The sequence below is a fragment of the Oxyura jamaicensis genome, assembly GCF_011077185.1.
Source record: "Oxyura jamaicensis isolate SHBP4307 breed ruddy duck chromosome 3 unlocalized genomic scaffold, BPBGC_Ojam_1.0 oxy3_random_OJ102687, whole genome shotgun sequence".
Lineage (NCBI taxonomy): Eukaryota > Metazoa > Chordata > Aves > Anseriformes > Anatidae > Oxyura > Oxyura jamaicensis.
Genome location: NW_023303747.1, coordinates 1 through 19,525, shown reverse-complemented (window position 1 = coordinate 19,525; position 19,525 = coordinate 1). Strand labels below are relative to the sequence as shown.

At 41.5% G+C, this 19,525-nt stretch overlaps 1 protein-coding gene across 1 annotated transcript; it reads right to left on the bottom strand.

Annotated features, from left to right (window-relative positions):
• Positions 1-2,778: 2,778 nt before the first annotated feature.
• On the bottom strand, positions 2,779-18,804 carry LOC118157138 (ribonuclease T2-like). Its single transcript, XM_035311379.1, has 8 exons — positions 18,707-18,804; positions 12,932-12,987; positions 12,068-12,125; positions 11,183-11,253; positions 7,463-7,576; positions 5,282-5,327; positions 5,000-5,074; positions 2,779-3,108 (listed from the first exon to the last, which is right to left on the bottom strand). The coding sequence occupies exons 4-8, from the start codon at positions 11,245-11,247 to the stop codon at positions 2,929-2,931; spliced, it is 480 nt and encodes a 159-aa protein (XP_035167270.1). The 5' UTR covers positions 11,248-11,253; positions 12,068-12,125; positions 12,932-12,987; positions 18,707-18,804; the 3' UTR covers positions 2,779-2,928.
• Positions 18,805-19,525: the final 721 nt, after the last annotated feature.

Genomic DNA, 19,525 nt, shown 5'->3' with positions numbered 1-19,525 from the left:
GCCTCCTTCCCTCCCGGGCCCGCCGCCGGCTCGGGCGCCTTCCCCCCGGCGGCGGAGGCGAATCTGCGGGCCGCGTCCCGCCGCTAGCGCGGTTTGGGCGGTTGTCAGGGAGAAAGAAGATGGCGGCGGCGGCGGCGGAGGAGGACACGGAGCTGCGGGACCTGCTGGTGCAGACGCTGGAGAGCAGCGGGGTGCTCAACAAAATCAAGGTGGGAGCAGGGGGCACCCCCGCCGCCGTGCTGGGGGGGTGGGCTGCGGCCGGCTCTCGGCCCTACGATGCCGCCTGCTCCCGCCGCGGAGCTCCCCGGCCGCTCGGCCCGGAGCCGGGTCCGGCCGGGAGGGGAGGCCCGGGGCCGCAGGAGTCTGCCCGGCCGCAGCAGGAGCTGCGAGGAGCGCAGCGCGGGAGGGGAGCTCACGGCCGTCGCCATGGGGAGCCCGGAGCCTGTGCCCCGTCGTGCTCGTGGCTACGGCGTGGCCGCAGGAGCTCTCTGGCTCATCTGTCTCCTGCTGCTGCTGCTAAACCCGCTGGAAATAGTCTGCTGCCGACTTGTGTTGGATGGGGTCCAGAGGGTTTCTCTCCACTTCGTAGATGATAGAATCATTAGGGTTGGAAAACAACTCCGAGATCATCAGGTCTAACCATCCCCCTTCTAACAATGCCACCCACTAAACCACGTCCCCAAGCACCAGGTCCAACCTTTCCTTGAGCACCCCCAGGGACGGTGACTCTGCCACCTCCCTGGGCAACCCATTCCAATGCCTGACTGCTCTTTTTCAGAAGAAATGTCTCCTGATTTCCAACCTGAACGGCGCAACTTGAGGCCGTTCCCTCTAGTCCTGTCACTAGTTCTCTGTGAGTAGGGGTCAGCCCCCAGCTCCCCACGATTTCCTTTCAGGTGCTTGTAGTAAAAAGCCCCCGTGGCTAGCTTTAAGCGAGGGTCCTTGCTGAGGGCCCTGTTTAAAGATAGCTCCACCACCCCATGCTCAAAAGGAACCATGGGAGCTGTGTACTGGAGGTTTGCTAAAACTGAGAAGTGTCTGGGAGTGCTGCCTGCATATAGGGCATCAATAACACTACATTAAGAAATATTGTTGAAGACAGTTGTAGTGGGGGGTAGGGGGTTCCCAGTCCCGTAGCCTGGGCTTGCGTCAGTAACGATGTGGAAAATGGTTCTTTGGATTCTTCTTCAAGTTAGAAGCTTCCATCAATAACTGTTGTATACAGCGAAGCCCCGTACAGGTACTGGGTCCGGCGGGACTTCCTCATATTGCGGGATCGGCCCGTTACCCGGCCCTTCACCGTGCGATAGGAGTTTGGAGACCGTCGAGCATGGAACCCCAGTCATTCCTTTAACCGCAGGGAGCCCAAAAATATGCGCAAGAGTCCCGGGTTTTCTTTCAGAGTCCCCAGATTTTGTAGGGGCCAGCCCTGGGGTTAGCATTGGAGCAGCGGCACGGGCTACTTCCCTCTCTGCCTTCATGGCTTTTAATGTCTCTAGTACTGTACGCCACAACTCGCGGACAGTTTTCACCTCCTTTTCATCTTTTGGATCTCCCCTTATAGTCTTTTCCCACATGGTATTCCCAAATTCTCGCCGTTCCGTAACAGAGAACAGCAGAGCGGTGTCCTGGTTTTAGCTAGGAGAGAGTTAATTTTCCTCCCAGTAGCTGGTAGGGTGCTATGTTTTGAGTTCAGGACGAGACTAATGTTGATAACACACTGATGTTTTACTTGTTGCAGAGCAGTGCTTACACTATGCCAAGGACTTTTCAGCTTCTCGCTCTGTCCTGCCAGCGAGCAGGCTGGGGGTGCAGCAAGAGCTGGGAGGGGACAGACCCAGGACAGCTGACCCCAACTGGCCAAAGGGGTATTCCGTACCATCTGACGGCATGCTGAACAAGATATAGGGGTGGCTAGCCGGGGGGGGGGCTGGCTGCTCGGGGATAGGCTGGGCATCGGTCAGCGGGTGGTGAGCAATTGCATTGTGCATCACTTGTTTGTACATATTATTTTATTTTTCTGTCCTAATAAACTGTCTCTATCTCAACCCATAGGTTTCAGTTTTTTTCTTGTTTCTCTCCCCCATCCCAGAGAGGGAGGGGGGAGGGTGAGCGAACGGCTGTGTGGTGTTTAGCTGCCGACCGGGTTAAACCACAACAAGCAGTCTCTCTAAAATGTCCCCATCGTTGTCCCAACTTGATCAACTTGATCAGTTGCTTTCCCGTTATCTCGATACCTCTCTTGGAGAGAATTCCTACGAGCAACATCGCTGCAGCCCCGACTTTCACGGCTGCGCTTCCTCTGAGAGGCAGGGAGCGACCCTGACCCGTGTCTGCCAAGCAGCACTCCTCTCAGCCGTTCATTTTCCCAATCCCCTCCTCTAGCTGCTTACCGCAGTCTCGGAGAACTCAGTCGAGCTGAACTATCTGGCGAGAAACCATCCTCTGCTACCAGATGTCGGAAAGGGAGACGGTCCCGAGTAACGATGCAACCTCGATGCGAGTATAATCGTCCTCTTTATTGCAAGTTCTAACAGAGTATATATGGGTAACTAACTACAGCACGCGCCGACAACAACTTATCATTGATCTAGCTTCTCTGTGCACGCGTCTCTAGCTTGTTTCCTCAGTATCTCTAATTCAGGGATGTGGGAAACAGTGCAAAGCCACCTCTGAATTCCTTTCCCACAACTGATCCCATCAATATCAGAGCACCAATTCAAGACTGCAGCCTATGTAACTGATCCTACAATACAGACCCTTTTTTTTTTTTCTTTCCTCCAGCAAAAATCCTCACAGCATCCTGAAATAGACAGGGGTTTGTAATATTGCTAAGTCAAGTCAAGACTGTTTTCCAAGATATACCGTTTAAGGGATTTGTTGTTTTTGATTTGTTTTGTTTAAGAAGTTTTTCAAATTCTTGTGGCTTCATTTGCGATGTTGGACCATTGGAGGATAATAGACGGGAAGATTGTCTTTGCAGACAGACAGATTCCGAATTCCAAGCTGCAATCTGTTGGATTCACCCCTTGGCTCTGTGCAGTTTCTCAGCTTCAGTTCCTTGGTGAAGCAGAATTCAATCTGACCAAGTATTTGTGCTTTTTCACCCTAGAAACATGAGGAATGAGATCAGCTTATTGTGGAGAAGATGATAAACCAATTCTTCAGATTTACTGCCTACTGAATACAGTAGTGCTTGTCTGTACAGTTGCCTCTTGAAAAATGTGAAGGGGACAGGTATTAGAGGTATCCACTTCAAACGGCTTATGGCACATACTTGTCTTTAAGGAGCAAGCAGACAAGAAAACACAATCCGTCATTGTAATTTAGTAAAAGTTTGGGGAAAGTAGCTTAACTAGTAAGCCTGATTATGAAATCCTGGGACAGATTATCGTAGAATGATAGAATGTCTTGGTTTGGAAGGGACCTTAAAGATCATCTAGTTTCAACCCCCCCACCATGGGCAGGGATGCCACCCACTAGGATCAGGTTGCCCAGGACTTCATCCAACCTGCTCTTGAACCTCCAGGGATAGGGCATTATCTAAGCATTTCCCAAATTTGTCCAGTAGGAGGAGCTCTGTTCGAACTCTGAATATTAAAGGATATGTGTGACCGAAAACTCATCTTTCATCTTTTTTTTTTTTTTTTTTTCAGAAGAATGGGAATTGAAGCAAAGAAAGTTCGCCAAAAAAAGACAAAAACTTATTTTTATAATAGTTTTTACTGAAAAGAACAGAAGTAGGCTGCCAAAATTAGCAGAAGTGTAATTTCTGGACTTCAGAACAGACTAGAGAAAAAACATTGCCTGGAAAGAAGGAAGGAAGGCATGAAAATCTTTCATATAGGAAAGGAGATTATAAGAAAAGTCCCAGAGAATGCACACACATAATAAAGTGCGTATGGAAAAACAAACAAGCAAACAAACAAACACTAATTTTGAAACCACTAAGAACACAAGATAAAAAATAAAAAATTTACTCTTTTAAAAATTTATTTTAATTTGGGCTTTTTCTTTTAAGAAGCCTAAGAACACTGCAGTGGAGGGGTAATATGTTTTAAGCATCAGAGTCTCCATGTACGGCCCTTCAGGCACTGATAAGGTTTGGTCTCTGAAAAGGGATACCTTTAAATACCTGGGGTGTCCTCTGTCCTTTCTACTATCCCTTAGCTTCAGCTGTTAATCACAGGAGATTCAAGCTGTAAATTACTGTCACATAACATGAGCAGGATTCCTATTGTACTAAAAACAGTGTCAGAACTACAGTGAACAGAGCTAGACACTGGCGATTGTGTTAGCTCTATATTTCTTCAACATCGAGAGGTGGATGAGGGTTCAAGCCACATTCAACTCATTATTTTTGCTGCTTAGAGCAACTTAAAAATACATTTAAAAATATTTTTATCCTTGAATTCTTTTTCATGTGAAGTGACAGAAACCTCAGAGCACTACTAAAGCAAATGAGTCGACAACACAAGAGCTATTAAACTCCAACAGCAACTGTATCTTGGCAAGCCTTCGTAAAATTGCCGTCTGTATATGGGCTCCTTTCAGCTCATGCTGGCTAGTTCTAGTAATTTGCTATATGGCAATTAAGCTTTAGCAGGAGCAGAAAGTACTCAACTACGGTTCACTTCTAGCATGATGGTTACAGCATTCATGCAAGAGATGAGCATTCAAATCTTTCAAGGCTCTAAAACCCAGAGCTCCTACTTTACGGGTACCTACCTAACATAAAGAATGGATAGTTCCTCTGTTAGCAATATTTCTATGTTAAGAAAAGGCTACAACCTAACATGAACTTAAATTCATGGTGCCAGCATGTAGGCAATGCTTTTGTGAACTCAGTTTTAAGAACTGAGCAATATCTGATCTCTAAGGAGCTGCATCCAAAAGGAACACCCAAGACCATGCTGAAGATTTTTCACTTTTTTTTTTTTTTATAGAAAGTGGTTATTTGTTTGAAAGTAGTAAAGTGGTTGTGTGTGTTTGTTTTTACCTTTTCTGGAGGAAGACATTGGATCTTTGGTGTTAAACCATACAATTTTCTAATACCTTCTTTTATGTCAGTCATCTGAAAAATTAAAAAGCTTGTATAATTTATTAAGTCACTAGCACATCTTCCAACAGGTCTCACGTTTCTCTAATATTGCAAGTTTTAGAAAAGCACAACTTTAAAAAAAGCAATTAAAAAACAAGATCATTTGCTCTCTAGAAATTTATTAACTTACGCTGAAAGAAGTACACGTGATTTTGTTTCATATAAAAGATTTCTTCTTACCGTGTAATATGTACTGTTTGGCTTTATCCCAGCCTTCTGGAGATTACTGAAACAAAGATAGAGCACATTTTCATGGTTCCTCTATGCAAGTATAATTTCATAACCATAAGGTAAATGAATAATCTTAATGAGAACCTGGCAAGCATTAGAATGAGAGGGAGCAAAAGAAACTTGTCCTCCATACTCTGCCAGGCCAAGGGAAGGTTTCGTTTTCTGAAATGTCACTGCCCACCCAGCTCAGCAGGGTCAGCACAAACCCTCTCCCCTACCTCTGTTGGAGGAGCTGGGAGAGTTGACTCTTCAGAGACAGCTAGGGGAAAGGACTATGCTACTGTCATTTGCTGGATCTTCATATTGCTCTGCTGAGTGCCCGGTAGAGCAAATAGTTTAACTGTCTCCCTTCCCCTGCCCCAAGCCATGCCCCTGTGCTCTGACCCCTGTGAAGGAACTGAGGCAGATTTGTGAGGCCGCTTGACACACCCTCGTGTTCTAATGCAGGGAGAGCTTGGCTGGGACAGCAGGTGCACAGCACACCCAGAGAGGGCTGTGGCACGAGGATCAACATCAAGGTCAGAGCAGAAATATTTCCAACATCACATTTTTAAGGATGTTTTTTAGTAGAAAGGTTGTTCGCATAACAGAAACAAGGCAACTCTTAATATCCTGTAGCTTATATACCCCTTCCTTTAGATTCAGTCCTGAGAACAGTTCAAAGTGTGGGCTTCTAACAAGACTCAGGACCCAACAGGTTCTGAGTATTCAAGTCCCAGCTTCTTCAGTAATAACTGGGAATGTTCAGCATCTCTCAGAATTTAATCCATGAGAGCTAATAATGTTCAACCCTTCCAAGATCAGGTTCTGCACTGGGGAAATGTAACCCAATTGTCTAAAGGTTTACCTGTTTATGAAAGTCATTTGACACTGCATATGAGCAGGCCAATAAAAGAGATGATGTTGTGTCATTCTTACAGGAGCCTGTATGACATCCTCTTTTTAATAACTTCTCATTTGGAAAGTTTTAATCACTCTAACACTACTTTTTCTCATAAAAGTATAAATGAAGCACAGTGAGAACATTAGCACTCTTTACTCTTTGCAGTGAAGATCAAATTAATTATGTTCATTTTACAATGCAGAATATGCTATGAGCAATTAGCTTCAAGATGTTTCAGTCTCTATTAGTTTTCATTACACATGCTGATACGGAGTCACATAATCGGTCACTGTGCCATCTGTAAAATGTTTTAATCACACCATCACCGCTACTTAGGCAATTGACTTATCAGACGTTATTAATTTTAACACTACATACGCCATGCTCTTAAGCACCGTGTCTAGAAAAATGTGATTAAGTTTTACAAAACACCTGCAAAAACAGGAGGGGGATGGAAGAAAGACATTTTCTTTGTGCATATGAATGAGACCGTTGCAGAGACTGCTTGGACAAGACACTGACAGAACATGAACTGTTCTTTTTGTTTGTTTGTTTTTTTAATTTTATTTTTTTAAATATACATTTCTAGATACAAAAGGACAACTGTTCTCCTCTCTCACATACTGCCTCTTTACGCCAAAAAAATATTATTGGTCAACAAATCTGAGTCAAACCCTTTCCCACCACACCACGCATTTACCAGGAAAGGACTCTGCACTTCTGACATTCATTGGCAGCCATGTTGTGCATGTACAGTGCTTGGACACACTGCCCTTTGGGACATCCTCTCTTGCTGCTAGCTCTCAGCCCCTTCCCAGGATGTTCTGCGCAATTTTGCCTGCAGCTTGTCCTTCCCTCTCAGCAGAACACTGCTTTTTCTAAACACAGTTGAGTGTTCAGGCATCAGGATGACTCAGAGGTCTGAGAGTTTCAACGCTTGGTTTAGACGTCTACAGGTACCGTAGCTTTTGGTAGTGAGACACAGCTGATACAGCTTCTCAGAATGTTCTGGCTTACATTGTCTAAAAGGTTTCTGTGAAGCATGCTGCTGCCTTAACAGACTCTGACGTGACCAGAGACATTCTTCTCAAAGTAGACAACTCGTCTGAATTCCAGTACCTGAAATAATTTACACTAATACTGATTTCCCCTCTGCCATGAGGTGTTTATACTCACGTTTTAAGTTAGATTTTAAACTTTTACTAACTATTTGAAGTAAGAGCAGACCATGGAGTTCACTAACATACCCATTAAGATCAACTTGCCAGTAGAGCTCCAGGGTTTTACCAAAGTATTTCTTCTGAGAATTGAGGACCTGAAGTGTGGCTGCACAAGTCCCATGTTTCTCCCATTCATGTTTCCTACAGCAGGTAAGCAAAATTCAAGTTTCAGAAAACATTATTTGCAAATTTCAAGAACCTTGATAAATCTTAAAGTCAAAAATCTTAAAGGGTTTACGTAAGAAGTATGATATAGCACCAAAAAAAACCTGCTCATACAAAAAACAAAACATCACTCCTACACTTTGACTAAGTTATGCTTGGATCTAGAGAAATCTGTATGCTATTTCTAAACAGAATGAATAAATAAACTTGTAGTGTCAAGAGATTTGAGGCAGGAGAGAAGATTTTAACTCCAAGTTCCCAAATTGAGCATAGCTGAGTGTTCTCATCTTGGCTGTAACACTCGACTGCACATTAAGTGAATTGCTTACCACCTACAGAAGTCCACTTCACGTGGGTCAAAGAGCAGGTTTCCCAACAAGGGACTTGAAATTACTGATGACAGAAGAGGCTATTTTTAAAAAAGAAATGGAAGCTATTTCAGGTAAATTTGGCAAGAGATTCTGGCTGAGCAGTTGGTTTGGACCAGAGGCAGACAACAGTCAAGTCCAAAGAGCGACTGGAGCAGCAATAAGCTGGAGGCAAGGATTTGCACGTAGGATGCCTATTTTTCTTCAGAAAAATATGTATTTATGCATGTGTGTAAACCTTCTGGTAAAGTGTTGTGACTGTCTTTTACAGTCTGTCAGTGGTATGTGAATTTAAATGTCCTGCTGTTTCCAGCAAGAAGGCAGAAATAGAAGCTGCTGTTGGAATGGCTCGGTACAGTTTGCACTGGTCACAGCGGCCAGGCCTTGGGGCTGAGGGGATGCTTAATGGAAAGGCGCGGAGCTACCCACAGACAGCGCCCACGCTTCACCAGCTGCAGCAAGCCAAGGACGCGCTGGGCCCAAGTTTTTAAATCAGTCTTGTGGGCATTCCAGACTGGAGAGACAGTTTAGAGTCACTATAAAACAGGTACGGCAACTTTTAGACAACATTTCTTTTTACATTGTTACTTGTTATTTTGCAGCACAGCAATGTGGAAAAACAAAGTGATGCAGGTATAGCTAATTCTGACCACTCGAGCACAGGCATACGGAATTTCACCTTCACCTCTTCCACTCAAATACAAACTGAAGCAGGTAGGAAATGAAGGAGCTGCGGGTATCAGGGAATAAACAGTTTGTTTAGAAATTGAAAGAATTAACGTCTCAATGCTATTCACTGAGACATCATCCTTCACGTAGGCTGCAACTGACAAGGTCATTTTACTTGCACCTTAACTCATATGCAGAACATAGCCGCTTGTGTTCACAAAGACCAGCTTCCCTTCTGTAACTCTTCGGAACTGTAAGCTAGGCAGTAACACAGAGTGTATGTGTCACAAGCACTTTGTGACATTTTTTCCTCCTGATAGGACACAAGCACTTTGGCAAGCACACAGGAGTGAAGGGTGCAGAGTTAGATTGGGTGCCACTATGTAATTTGTCCTTCTCCATAATTTTATTGATAATGCTCTTAAGAATAAATGCTATACTTGCATACCTGGAAGCTAAATCCTACAAATGACATCCTAAGGGGCTGCAGAAATGCAAAGGAATGAAGTAGAACTCGTTTGCGTGGAAAAAATGCTAAACCTCAGAAGAGATTTTGCTGCTTCTTATGCACAAGGATGGAATTCCCCCAAGCTCCAAGTCATGGAGATATGGCAGACAAAGTTGGAAGCACATCAGATGCATCCAAGGACTGTAGAAACAACCCAGCTTGAAAACCGGTTCCTTGGGATAGCAACTAAGGTCCGCAAGTGCTGCCCACAAAATATTTAAGATTAACATGTAAGTTTACAACCAATTTCAGTTAGTAAATTTTGAGATTTTCAGTTAGTAAATTTTGAGATTTTCAGTTAGTAAATTTTGAGATCCAAAGCACCCATACCCCTCTATCCTGTTATAAGCAATTCAACCCTGTCCAGTTAAAATTCTTGGGTAGCAATTGCCACAGTTCACAAGACAGAGATGAGCAATTATCTTTACAGAGGCACCCACAACCATTTGTCAATACCCATGAAGAATCCTTATCCCCTCCCTTAAGCCAGAACTACAGTTAGAGGTAGACACATGAAGAAACATACTATGAAATTACAGCAGTCATGGAAAAACCCTGAGGGTATGCTGAGATATCCAACATCCATTTTGCTTGTCACTGCTTATGTTCTCTGTTTAACTGAGGTAACTTCAGTGTACAACAATGAAAATCAATCAGATTTACTTTCAGATTCTCTTTTCTGCCATATTAGTCCTTCCCTTTTTTTTTGGGGGGGGGGGGGGAGGGAGGTGTTTGTTTAACACTAGAGATAAACACGTTTTTAAAAAAACTTGAAGTAAATATTTTAACTGAATTAAGATGTACAACAGGATTTTATTGGCTTTCAACTATCTTAAAAACTTAAAAGCTTGCATTTACAAAATCTGCAATTACAACTGCCAATTGTAGTGCACTTGTCACCGTACTGAAAGGGAATTACTCTGTCAGTCAAAATTGGTTATGGTGTTCTAATCTAACTTTTCTATCGCTCTTATGCTAGTGACATTTCCAGGTATTGAAATAAGTTCTGTTTGCTACCCTTAGTCTGACATTTACAAGTTCAGACTGCCGTAAGAGACTTGTAAGACCAGTTTAGGACCTGGGGGGCACAGATCTGCTGTAGAACAAGGACAAGACTAAAATTAACCCCCATTCCCTTCAAAGTTCTTCCCTGGTGACACAGGGAGGAAACAGTCCTCCAATCCAACGGAAAGCCCCAGAGGCACTTAGAGCTGAGACAGCTAGAGGCAGCAGCGTTTAAAGCTACACACTCTACATCTTATCTGATGTTACTGCTTTCACAGTAGATGTGGAAGAACAGATTACATTGACGGCATTATTTTAAACTAAAGTCCCGGGCAATTCAAACTGAAGCCTGTGCAAACTCAGATAATACTCATACTGCTCTTCAGTCCAAGCGTCTGATGATTTAGAAGTAAAGAGAAACATAAAGAAGGAAAACTGTTGTCAGGAGAGGTCTAAGCCTTCTTCTTTCCTTTAAGCCAAGCAGGTTGATCACTAAACAAATTCCCATTTGATCTGATTTAGGCTGCTAGGAAAGTAAAAAGGAAAGTCTTAAGGGAAATGGCTAGGAACACACAAGGAATCCTGTTTGTCCATTCCCTCCTCTGTGTGGAATTCCAGAAGGAAAGGTCTCTCAAAGCCAGCAACACAGTGAAGGCAGCTAGGACGAGGCCTGATAGCTGCTCTTGCAGCGGGTTTTGACATCCCTAGAGCACAACTGCTATGCAGATTTAAATGTGGTAGCAGCAGCTGCTTCTCCCTGGGGACAAAGAGAACGAACACATTCTCTCTCTCTCACTAAGTTCCACTTCTCCAAAATTGCTGCCATAGCCCCTTCTTCAACAGTATGCATTTTGCAGGTACTCTAGCAAGAAAACTTTAAGAAAAAAAAGAACGCGTGAAGATGTATCACTTTCAGTGTGTTTCCTGGATGCTGTTTCTCATGCATAACATGGTACCTGAAGAATTACTAATTCAGACTGACTTTTTTGTGAAATAATATCCCAAATACTTTTTAATTTTGTTTGTACTCACCAGAAATGGGTGCTATTCAAAGATGGATGAATTACATCCGGCCAATAGCGTGTCATGTCTGTCATAAGATCCTAAAAACAACACAAGTAATTTATCAATAAAAACTTACCTGCAATTGAAAAACTATTTCATACACAATCTACATCTATTGATAAATTTTCTAAAGCTGAAGCCTTGCCTTTCAATAGCCCCAAAAGAAACATTTACTTGCAGAAAAATAAGAGAGGTCCTGTTCTCCATTATTTTGAAAATGCTGTTGGTGGTGGTGATAGGTAGATGTGACTATCTGAGTATATTAATACTGACACACTGCTTTGAAGTAACATTGTCCTTCTACTGCCCCTGCAGAAATTGTTCAGTCGTGGAGCTTTTCACACCTGTAAACTTAAGTCTCCCATCCCCGCTTACATGAGGGGGTGGAACCTCATGGCCTCCAGAGCCCCCTTCCAACCTCAACCATTCTGTGCAATTCTGCAAATTAATCATGGATGTTTTAAATAAATATATAAATAAACCTTTTTTTTTGAAAAAAAAAAAAAATTACTCTGCATTTTTTCACAGGTACTTGTTACCACTGGAGATCTGTGACTATGTTCTCTGGATTTATTTGGTAAGGAAGAAGTAGCTGAAAAAGACAAATCACATGTCTGGAAAACTGAGTTTGAATAGATGAATAGCCACTAATGAACGCAAGCGCTGGAATTTCAATTCATACCAGGAGCACCTAATGAATTTTTTGACTCCTTAACAGAACATACCTCTCAGCAAACTACATTAGCAGTGATCTATTATGAGCTACAGATTTGGCACATAGGAAGTGCAAAAGTAATGCCACTCAGCTCTGCTTGGTATTACGTTTTTGGTTTCATGTTTTAAAACAAATACCTTAATCTCTGTGACATTGAAATGCCATGTTCTATTACAATCTTGAACTCCGTCAGGCCTAGAAAAGCAGAACAGAAGTGAAAAAAAGATGTCTTCCAAGTCACTAACAGTAAGAACAACATATTATTAGCCTTAAATATGCAAGATTATAGCCATAAATTTGATTTGAATATGCAAGTAATCCATCAGCATCTACAGTGTTTTATAAGTAAAAAAATACTAATCATTATATAAGTTATGGCTAAAACTTCTCCCATGTAGAGGTTCTGAGGCCTTTCAATCCATCACCCTCTGTAAACAGCGCATAGGGGGAATAATGCTATGGAAGAGTCTCGCACATCACGTCACTGATGACATTGACCTTCCCAACCATTGCACCAAGTGACAATTCTGCAAGTACCACCAGAAAGTCACTGGAAATCTGCACATAATGCTGTTCACCTTTCTAGGACATAAAGCTTACCAACCTCCTGTCCTGAACTTTTCCCTGTGTTTGTCATGAAAACCTTCAAATTGCTGCCATGGACAATGATTCCAGGTAGTTGATTCCTTTGAAACAAGTTGTTTTTTTGTGCAGATTTACAATGTTTGTGCTGAGTTAAGGTACTTAAAGGCACGGACGGTCATGAGACATTAACAAATCCTGTGTACTCAGGAAGAAAAAGGAAGAGGAGAAACCATAATTCCCTTTCTGTTTGAGAACATCAGTGATGTTATAAAGAGTTGTGTAAACAAAATGCTCATGTGACAAGAAGATTTTAGTAGCTTAGTGAATCATGGGATATACAAGAGTGCAGAGTAGTTTTATATCAAAACATAGATTTTAGATTTCCAGGTTGAAATAAAAACAATCTACAATCATACCATAGTCCATGAATTGTCCAGTACTCTGGTGGGTCTTGACAATTAATACTGTATTGCTGTGGAAAACAAAATTATAGATTATTTGTTATGTGTGTCCAGGGATAATGGTTTAGAGGGCAGTATGAAAAGAAGACAAACGTCAGGTTCTGAGCTAATAGGAAGTAGTCTGATCCATGCTAAATGAATAGAGCTAATTCTACATTTATCTTATATTCTAGGTGGCAATTCTAAGTTTTTTTCTCATCATTGGATCTTTTCAAGGAGTGCAGAACCATTCAAATAAAATTTAAAAAAATCAAAATCAACTGTAATATTGGACAAGCACACTTTAAGTGTCCAAGAGTACTTTTGGTCTTATATTAAAAATAGAAAAAAAATACAAAAAGTAAATTTTTTTTTTTTAAAAAAAAGAGCACTTATTCCAAGTAAAATTATTAGAATGGGTTTCTAAGTGTTTTGACCTGAGGGACAAGGAAAGGGAGAAAGAGGATTAAAGAACATATAAATTCCCACCAACAACAGCCCCAGCCAAAACTTCTGATAATACAGGAGAAATAGTCTAAATGTTAACTCTTATTTAGAGCAGAATACATATTCCTCAACAAATAAAAATTTCTACACTCAAACAGCACAAATTACATTACTACATTTTCCTTGATTACACTGCTTAGTAATTAGAGCTCTTTTTAGTAAACACTTTTCTCCATTAAGTAGCAGCCTCTTGAGACTTTCCTTCCCCAAAATAAGTGCCTTCCTTTTTAGTTTGCATCACATGTCCTGCCTTAATTATGCAACAATGCCTTTTATGCGATGCTGGAACAAGAACAGTGTAGACAAGTGCAGAGAGACCTGTAATCTCACTAACTGCCTTCTGCATGCCACAAACCAGTGGCTGCAAAACTGCAGGATCTGTAAGCCTTTCTTGTTCTGTGTCAATTTCCTTCCTCTTCTCTCCTGCCACCAACAAACAGAAACAATTAAACCCAGCAACAGCAATTATTCCTGACAGGTTTTCAGCAAACACACTTTGGAAGCATCTAAACAATACTGCTCTCATAACGACACAAGCTTTGTGGAGCTGAGAAACTGCAGCTATCCAGCCCAAAATACAGGAAATCAAAAGCCAGTGGCTAATCACCCCCTGAAAAACCGTCTGCCAGATAATCAGCTTGTGCAACCAGGGTGGAAACAAGAACGCTGCAGTTATGCATCTTACACAATCTTTTACCACAGTTCCTATTCAAGCTAAAGGAAACCCCACAGCATTTTAAATTCAAGGCAGTTTACTCAGTCAGGGTTTAGACTGAGACCCAGGACCCATTTTGGTTCCAATCTGAAACAATATATTCTGTAGTCAGAAGGAAAGCTAAACGGTCAAAATGGAATTAGACTGTCAACATCTTAAAGTCTCCTTAAAGATCAGATAGGGCTCCCCCCGACTCTGAAAAGCTCAGTAGCATGGCACTAAAAGTCACCAGCTTGTTTTCAGTGGCTTTTACAAGCCTCCTCAAGTCAGCTGGCACCTAAGCACTCCGGATAGAAGTGGGCGAAGATCTAGTGTCCTTTTAGCTTTAGGTCTGTGGGACACCAGGAATCAGCTCTACCCTACTGCAGCACTAACCCAGCCAGCTATTTTTTCTACACATTTCACGATGTTGTTGGTGTCATGCTGCAGGCTGGCAGAACCATACAGTCAGTGCCACCTATGACACAGGAGGTCACACATGGCATTTTGGCCAGCTTCATTCACCTTCCTTTCTAGCTCTACCCATGGTATTTTTCCAACATTTCCTTTAAACCAATATTGTAAAATAAGCAAACATCAGCCTGAGAAGCCGGGTATCCCTGCTACTTCGGCAAAACACTTTGCATTAGCCTTCCTGTTTACCGTGTACTGCCCGCTGAGGGATTGATTCAAACTCAGGCAGCTGCCAACTTGAAATGGAGTTACAAACACGTATTTACAATCAGGCACTGGACCTCAGAAACTTTTCCAGATTAGATTAATTGGAAAAAGGAACATTGTCTTCTCCTGTTTTAAAATAATCTGACAACCAGACCCACCCAAGCTAACTATGTGGCCTGTAACACTGAGACAAGCAGCAGGGGCCTCTGCGGCACCGCCATGCTGAGAGGAAGCGCTGCAGCCAAGATGGCCGACGCGGAAGGGCCACTGAGAACTGTCACCGAAAGAGCTGAATTTAGAAGATTGCTTTAAAAAAGATTGGGAGGAGGGAAACAAAACATTTACTTCTTGTAGGCCAGCAGGTCCAGGGAAGTGATTGTCCCCCTGTACTCGGCTCTGGTGAGGCCGCACCTCGAGTACTGTGTTCAGTTTTGGGCCCCTCGCTACAAGGACGTGGAGGTGCTCAAGCGAGTCTAGAGAAGGGCTACGAAGCTGGTGAGGGGTCTGGAGAACAAGTCTTATGAGGAGTGGCTGAGGGAGCTGGGACTGTTTAGCCTGGAGAAGAGGAGGCTCAGGGGCGACCTTATTGCACTCTACAGGTACCTGAAGGGAGGCTGTAGCGAGGTGGCGGTTGGTCTATTCTCCCACGTGCCTGGTGACAGGACGAGGGGGAATGGGCTAAAGTTGTGCCAGGGGAGGGTTAGGTTGGATCTTAGGAAGAACTTCTTTACCGAAAGGGTTGTTAGTCACTGGAATAGGCTGCCCAGGGAAGTGGTTGAGTCACCATCCCTGGAGGTCTTTAAAAGACGTTTAGATGTAGAGCTTAGGGATATGGTTTAGTGGAAGGTGGAGGCGTAGATTAAGAGTTATCTTTGGGGTTACACTGGTATTTAGGAAAAAGTTTTCTGTTCCAAAATAGCATCTGTCTAGTGCTTGACTCACTTCAACAGAGGTAGTTTTATATACAAGCGTACACAAAGATAAAGGAATCACTTTACCTGAGAAAGTTTTTGATCTAATTCTTATTCACAACACTGAACTGCCATCCTGTTAACTTCCTTTAATTCTTTCTGTATTATTCAACTACTTATATCAGAAAAAAAAAGGAAGAAAAAAAAAAAAAGAAAAATAGTGGTTTTACTCTTCCCTTAAGCCTTCACTACACAATTATTTCCAGAGACTGAAATTAGGAAAACGTTTTATCTCATGAAAAAAAAATTACCTGCTGCTTAACACTACATTAAAACTTGAATTCAGGTGGTTCTGTCCACCAGCTTATTCTGTTGTCCTTTATTTGATTCCTTTATTTAATCAGCACATATATGTAGTAAAAAGATCACAAGAGGGGTTAGTACCCATTTCTTCATAATCCTTCCCATTCTCACCACAGCAGGAACTGAATAGCATACACACTTGCATCGGATTTGCCCCATTTCACAAGGGAACACCCTGAAAAGATCTTATCTTTTTACAATTTCCAAGAAACAAAAACTGTAATAATAACATTTCTCTAAGTTCTTGCATAACATTTCTCAAGTTATCTTCATAACTCCATAATAGGGGAGGAAAAAGTCCCTCTGGCTGCCCTTGACTTGCTCCTACTTCCACCTAACAGGATTCACACTCATTTGAGACTGAAACATCTAAGTTTGAACTTATTACTTTTTTTTTTCTAAAATATGTACTTTCCATTTTAATTGTGCAGATCACACTTGGTATTAAAAAAGACACCAGTTGAACACAATTGCATACAGCTTAAAGCACAGGAAGAGCCGAGAGATGTACAGTCTCAAGTTTCTAGCATGCTGAAATGTGTCCAATTTTTTTTTTTTAAAAAAAAAAGGCCTTTCAGGAGTCTGAAAACCTTAAACGCTTTTTGATGCACACAGATATACAAACAAAAAAGAAGTCATCAGGTCATCCACACACCTATCAAGAATACAGTATGAAGTGAAGTCCCCAGTCTGTAACCAGGTTCATTTACACAGGAAGCATAAGCTACTAAGTACTTGCACAAAGTAGTGTAACAAAGCTTTCTGTAAACATAAGTGCTATCATGCATTACGCAGGTTCCTTCACCCAGATACTCTTTTTCCTTCTGATATCATGTCAACAGTTCTGAACCGAAGAATGATATTAAAAATATTTCCTGACTGAAAGAAAATAGCAATCATACATAAATACGCTGAAGATGCTGAAGAACCTATATACTTTTTTTAAGAAAAAAAAAAAAAAAAAAAAAAAAGGAGCAGAATTTGGGAATCCCTCAAGTTAATACACAGCTTAACAAAAAGAAAGCTGTTAGAAGAGTAGAATTGGAACTCCATTTCTTCGTATGACTCACGGAAGTAAAAGTGGGCAAAAAGTCACTTCACACGATTTTAATTTTGTTTTTTCTTCCCTCCTTTGAGATGCTTCTGTCAGAAAATCATAAGGAATTAACATAATGTGTGAGAAAGCCTACGTTTTCTGAAGCTTAATATCCTCAATTATTCACCACAATTTCACTGTAAGTACATACAGGTTATTTGCCAATTTACCAACAGCAGTACCTGAGAATTAAGAGTGGCACCCCACACGCAGTGCCCGAACTGATTGTTTTTCTCACTCTTCATGACTCTGCATCTCATTCACTTACACAGAGGGTTTAAACTTCTACTAACTCTGAATGCCCACTCAAGCCAGGTGCTACATATTCCAGAAGACCAACACCTTTGCCTGAAGTTAGTTACAGTGATGTTTGTGAAGCAAAGGAAAAAAAAAAATCAGACACAAAGTGCATCAGGTCCCCCCTGACCCACCTCAAAAAAAGAGCAAACAAACATAAACCAGAGGAACGGCCACTCCCAGTTCTCGGTTAAACGCAGAGCTTTCATATTGATATCTCCCCTGTACATTTAACTAATTTAACTAAAGCCCATCCTTTTCTCCACAGAAGTTTCTGGCATTATATAAGTTTTGCTGCTACTGCTTTTATATGTAGTTCCAGAAATAGGAATGGGAAATTAAAAAGTACCTAGAGCATTATAAGAAAAAGACTCTGCTACTGTAATAAATACACCTAAATGTCCCAGAAGTGGGAGCTTTTTGGCAAAACCGTTTGACTGAGACTGAAGCTTCTGTATTATCCTCTGAGTACTTAATCCTTGTGTCCGTAAAACTGATAACATCTTCCACTTTGAAGTACAGCATATTTTAATTCAGCTATACAGAAAGAGGCCTTCAAAGATTTCCTGCATTAAAAAAAATGTTCTACTTACCAGATGGCAATAGGTATTTAATAGCAAAAGGTGCATAAAATTATAATTCTTTACAATTCATGTTCTTGAAGGACATACATTGGGAGGTTAGGTTCATTTTTCATTCCTACCCACAATCACAGAAATGCTCCAAGACACCCACAGCTTTACAGCACTCTTTTTCCAGACCAAATCTGTATCTGATGCGTTATCATTAAAACTTCGAAGCCGCCATTATAAAACTACACCTTGTTGTGCAGCAGACAGCTTAAATACTAATCCGCTGTCTTCAGTCAAACGAAGCATGCAAGCCTGCTTACAGAGTCTGGTAAAAGTCTAGGACTAACGAGAGATTAAAAAACATGTAACAAACAACTAAGACAGAGAACAGTATGTCCCACATTGACTATTATACTTGTAGCATGCCATGGTTCTCTCATTTACAGCTACACTAGAGAAAAACTCAAAAAGTTACAAAAGTTGCACCAGGATCAGTCAAACCTTTTATAAAGACACAGGTGTATAAACAAGATTAACTGCTTCAGGGGTTTTATTTACTCTCTTTTCAAACATCTACTGTCCAAGGCTCCCTTTGACAGAGTAAAAGAGAATGAAACACAAAAATCTCACCTTGCATACAGTCACTGGCCAATGATGAGCAAGATAAAGCTTGTCCCAGGTATGAGGGTGGCTGTCACTGGAGAAAGAAAATATATATTTTTTTCTCAAGTATTTTAAAAGAACAACACCTCCAGCTAGGCGCACAATGTCTACTATATATATACATATATGTAGGATAACACATTGCCTTTATAGCTGGCTGCTTCTGTTTACAGCTTCTATTGCAACAGAACTCCAAACACTGCAGGACCAAACCGTAACAGATCACATAGAACTGGCGTATTTAGAAACCTGCAAATGCCCTCTCACTGTTAAACAAATTCCATGTTTGGCATCCTATCTCCATATGCTTCCTATTTCTTAAGATATGGAAAAAAGGTGGTGTTCTGTTTTATATTTAGGAAGGTACCTCCTGGCAAGCTTTAACAACAACAACAACAGATATTTGCTTCGGGTATTAAGAATCTTCTAATTCTGGTTGATGGGTTCATTAGCTCAAAAGAAAGTATACAGCATTCTTGGAACTGTAAGTACTCTTCTGAAATAAAAGACTACAGACAACCACAAGCAATGCAGTTGACACCACAGGAGACGTAATTTGATCTGGCAAGTGTCACCAACCGTTCGGACAAAAAGAAATTGAATAAAAAATCAGAATAAAAGTAACAACCATAAACCTCAAGAGTGCTTAATTCATCATTTTGCAGACAAACGCTGCATTTTTAAATGCATAAATTAACTAGCTTTTTGAGTACCAAGCTTGAAAAACGTTATCAAAAAGAAAAGAAAAAATAATAAAAGTTTACAAATTGTTTAAAAAGCGATGTG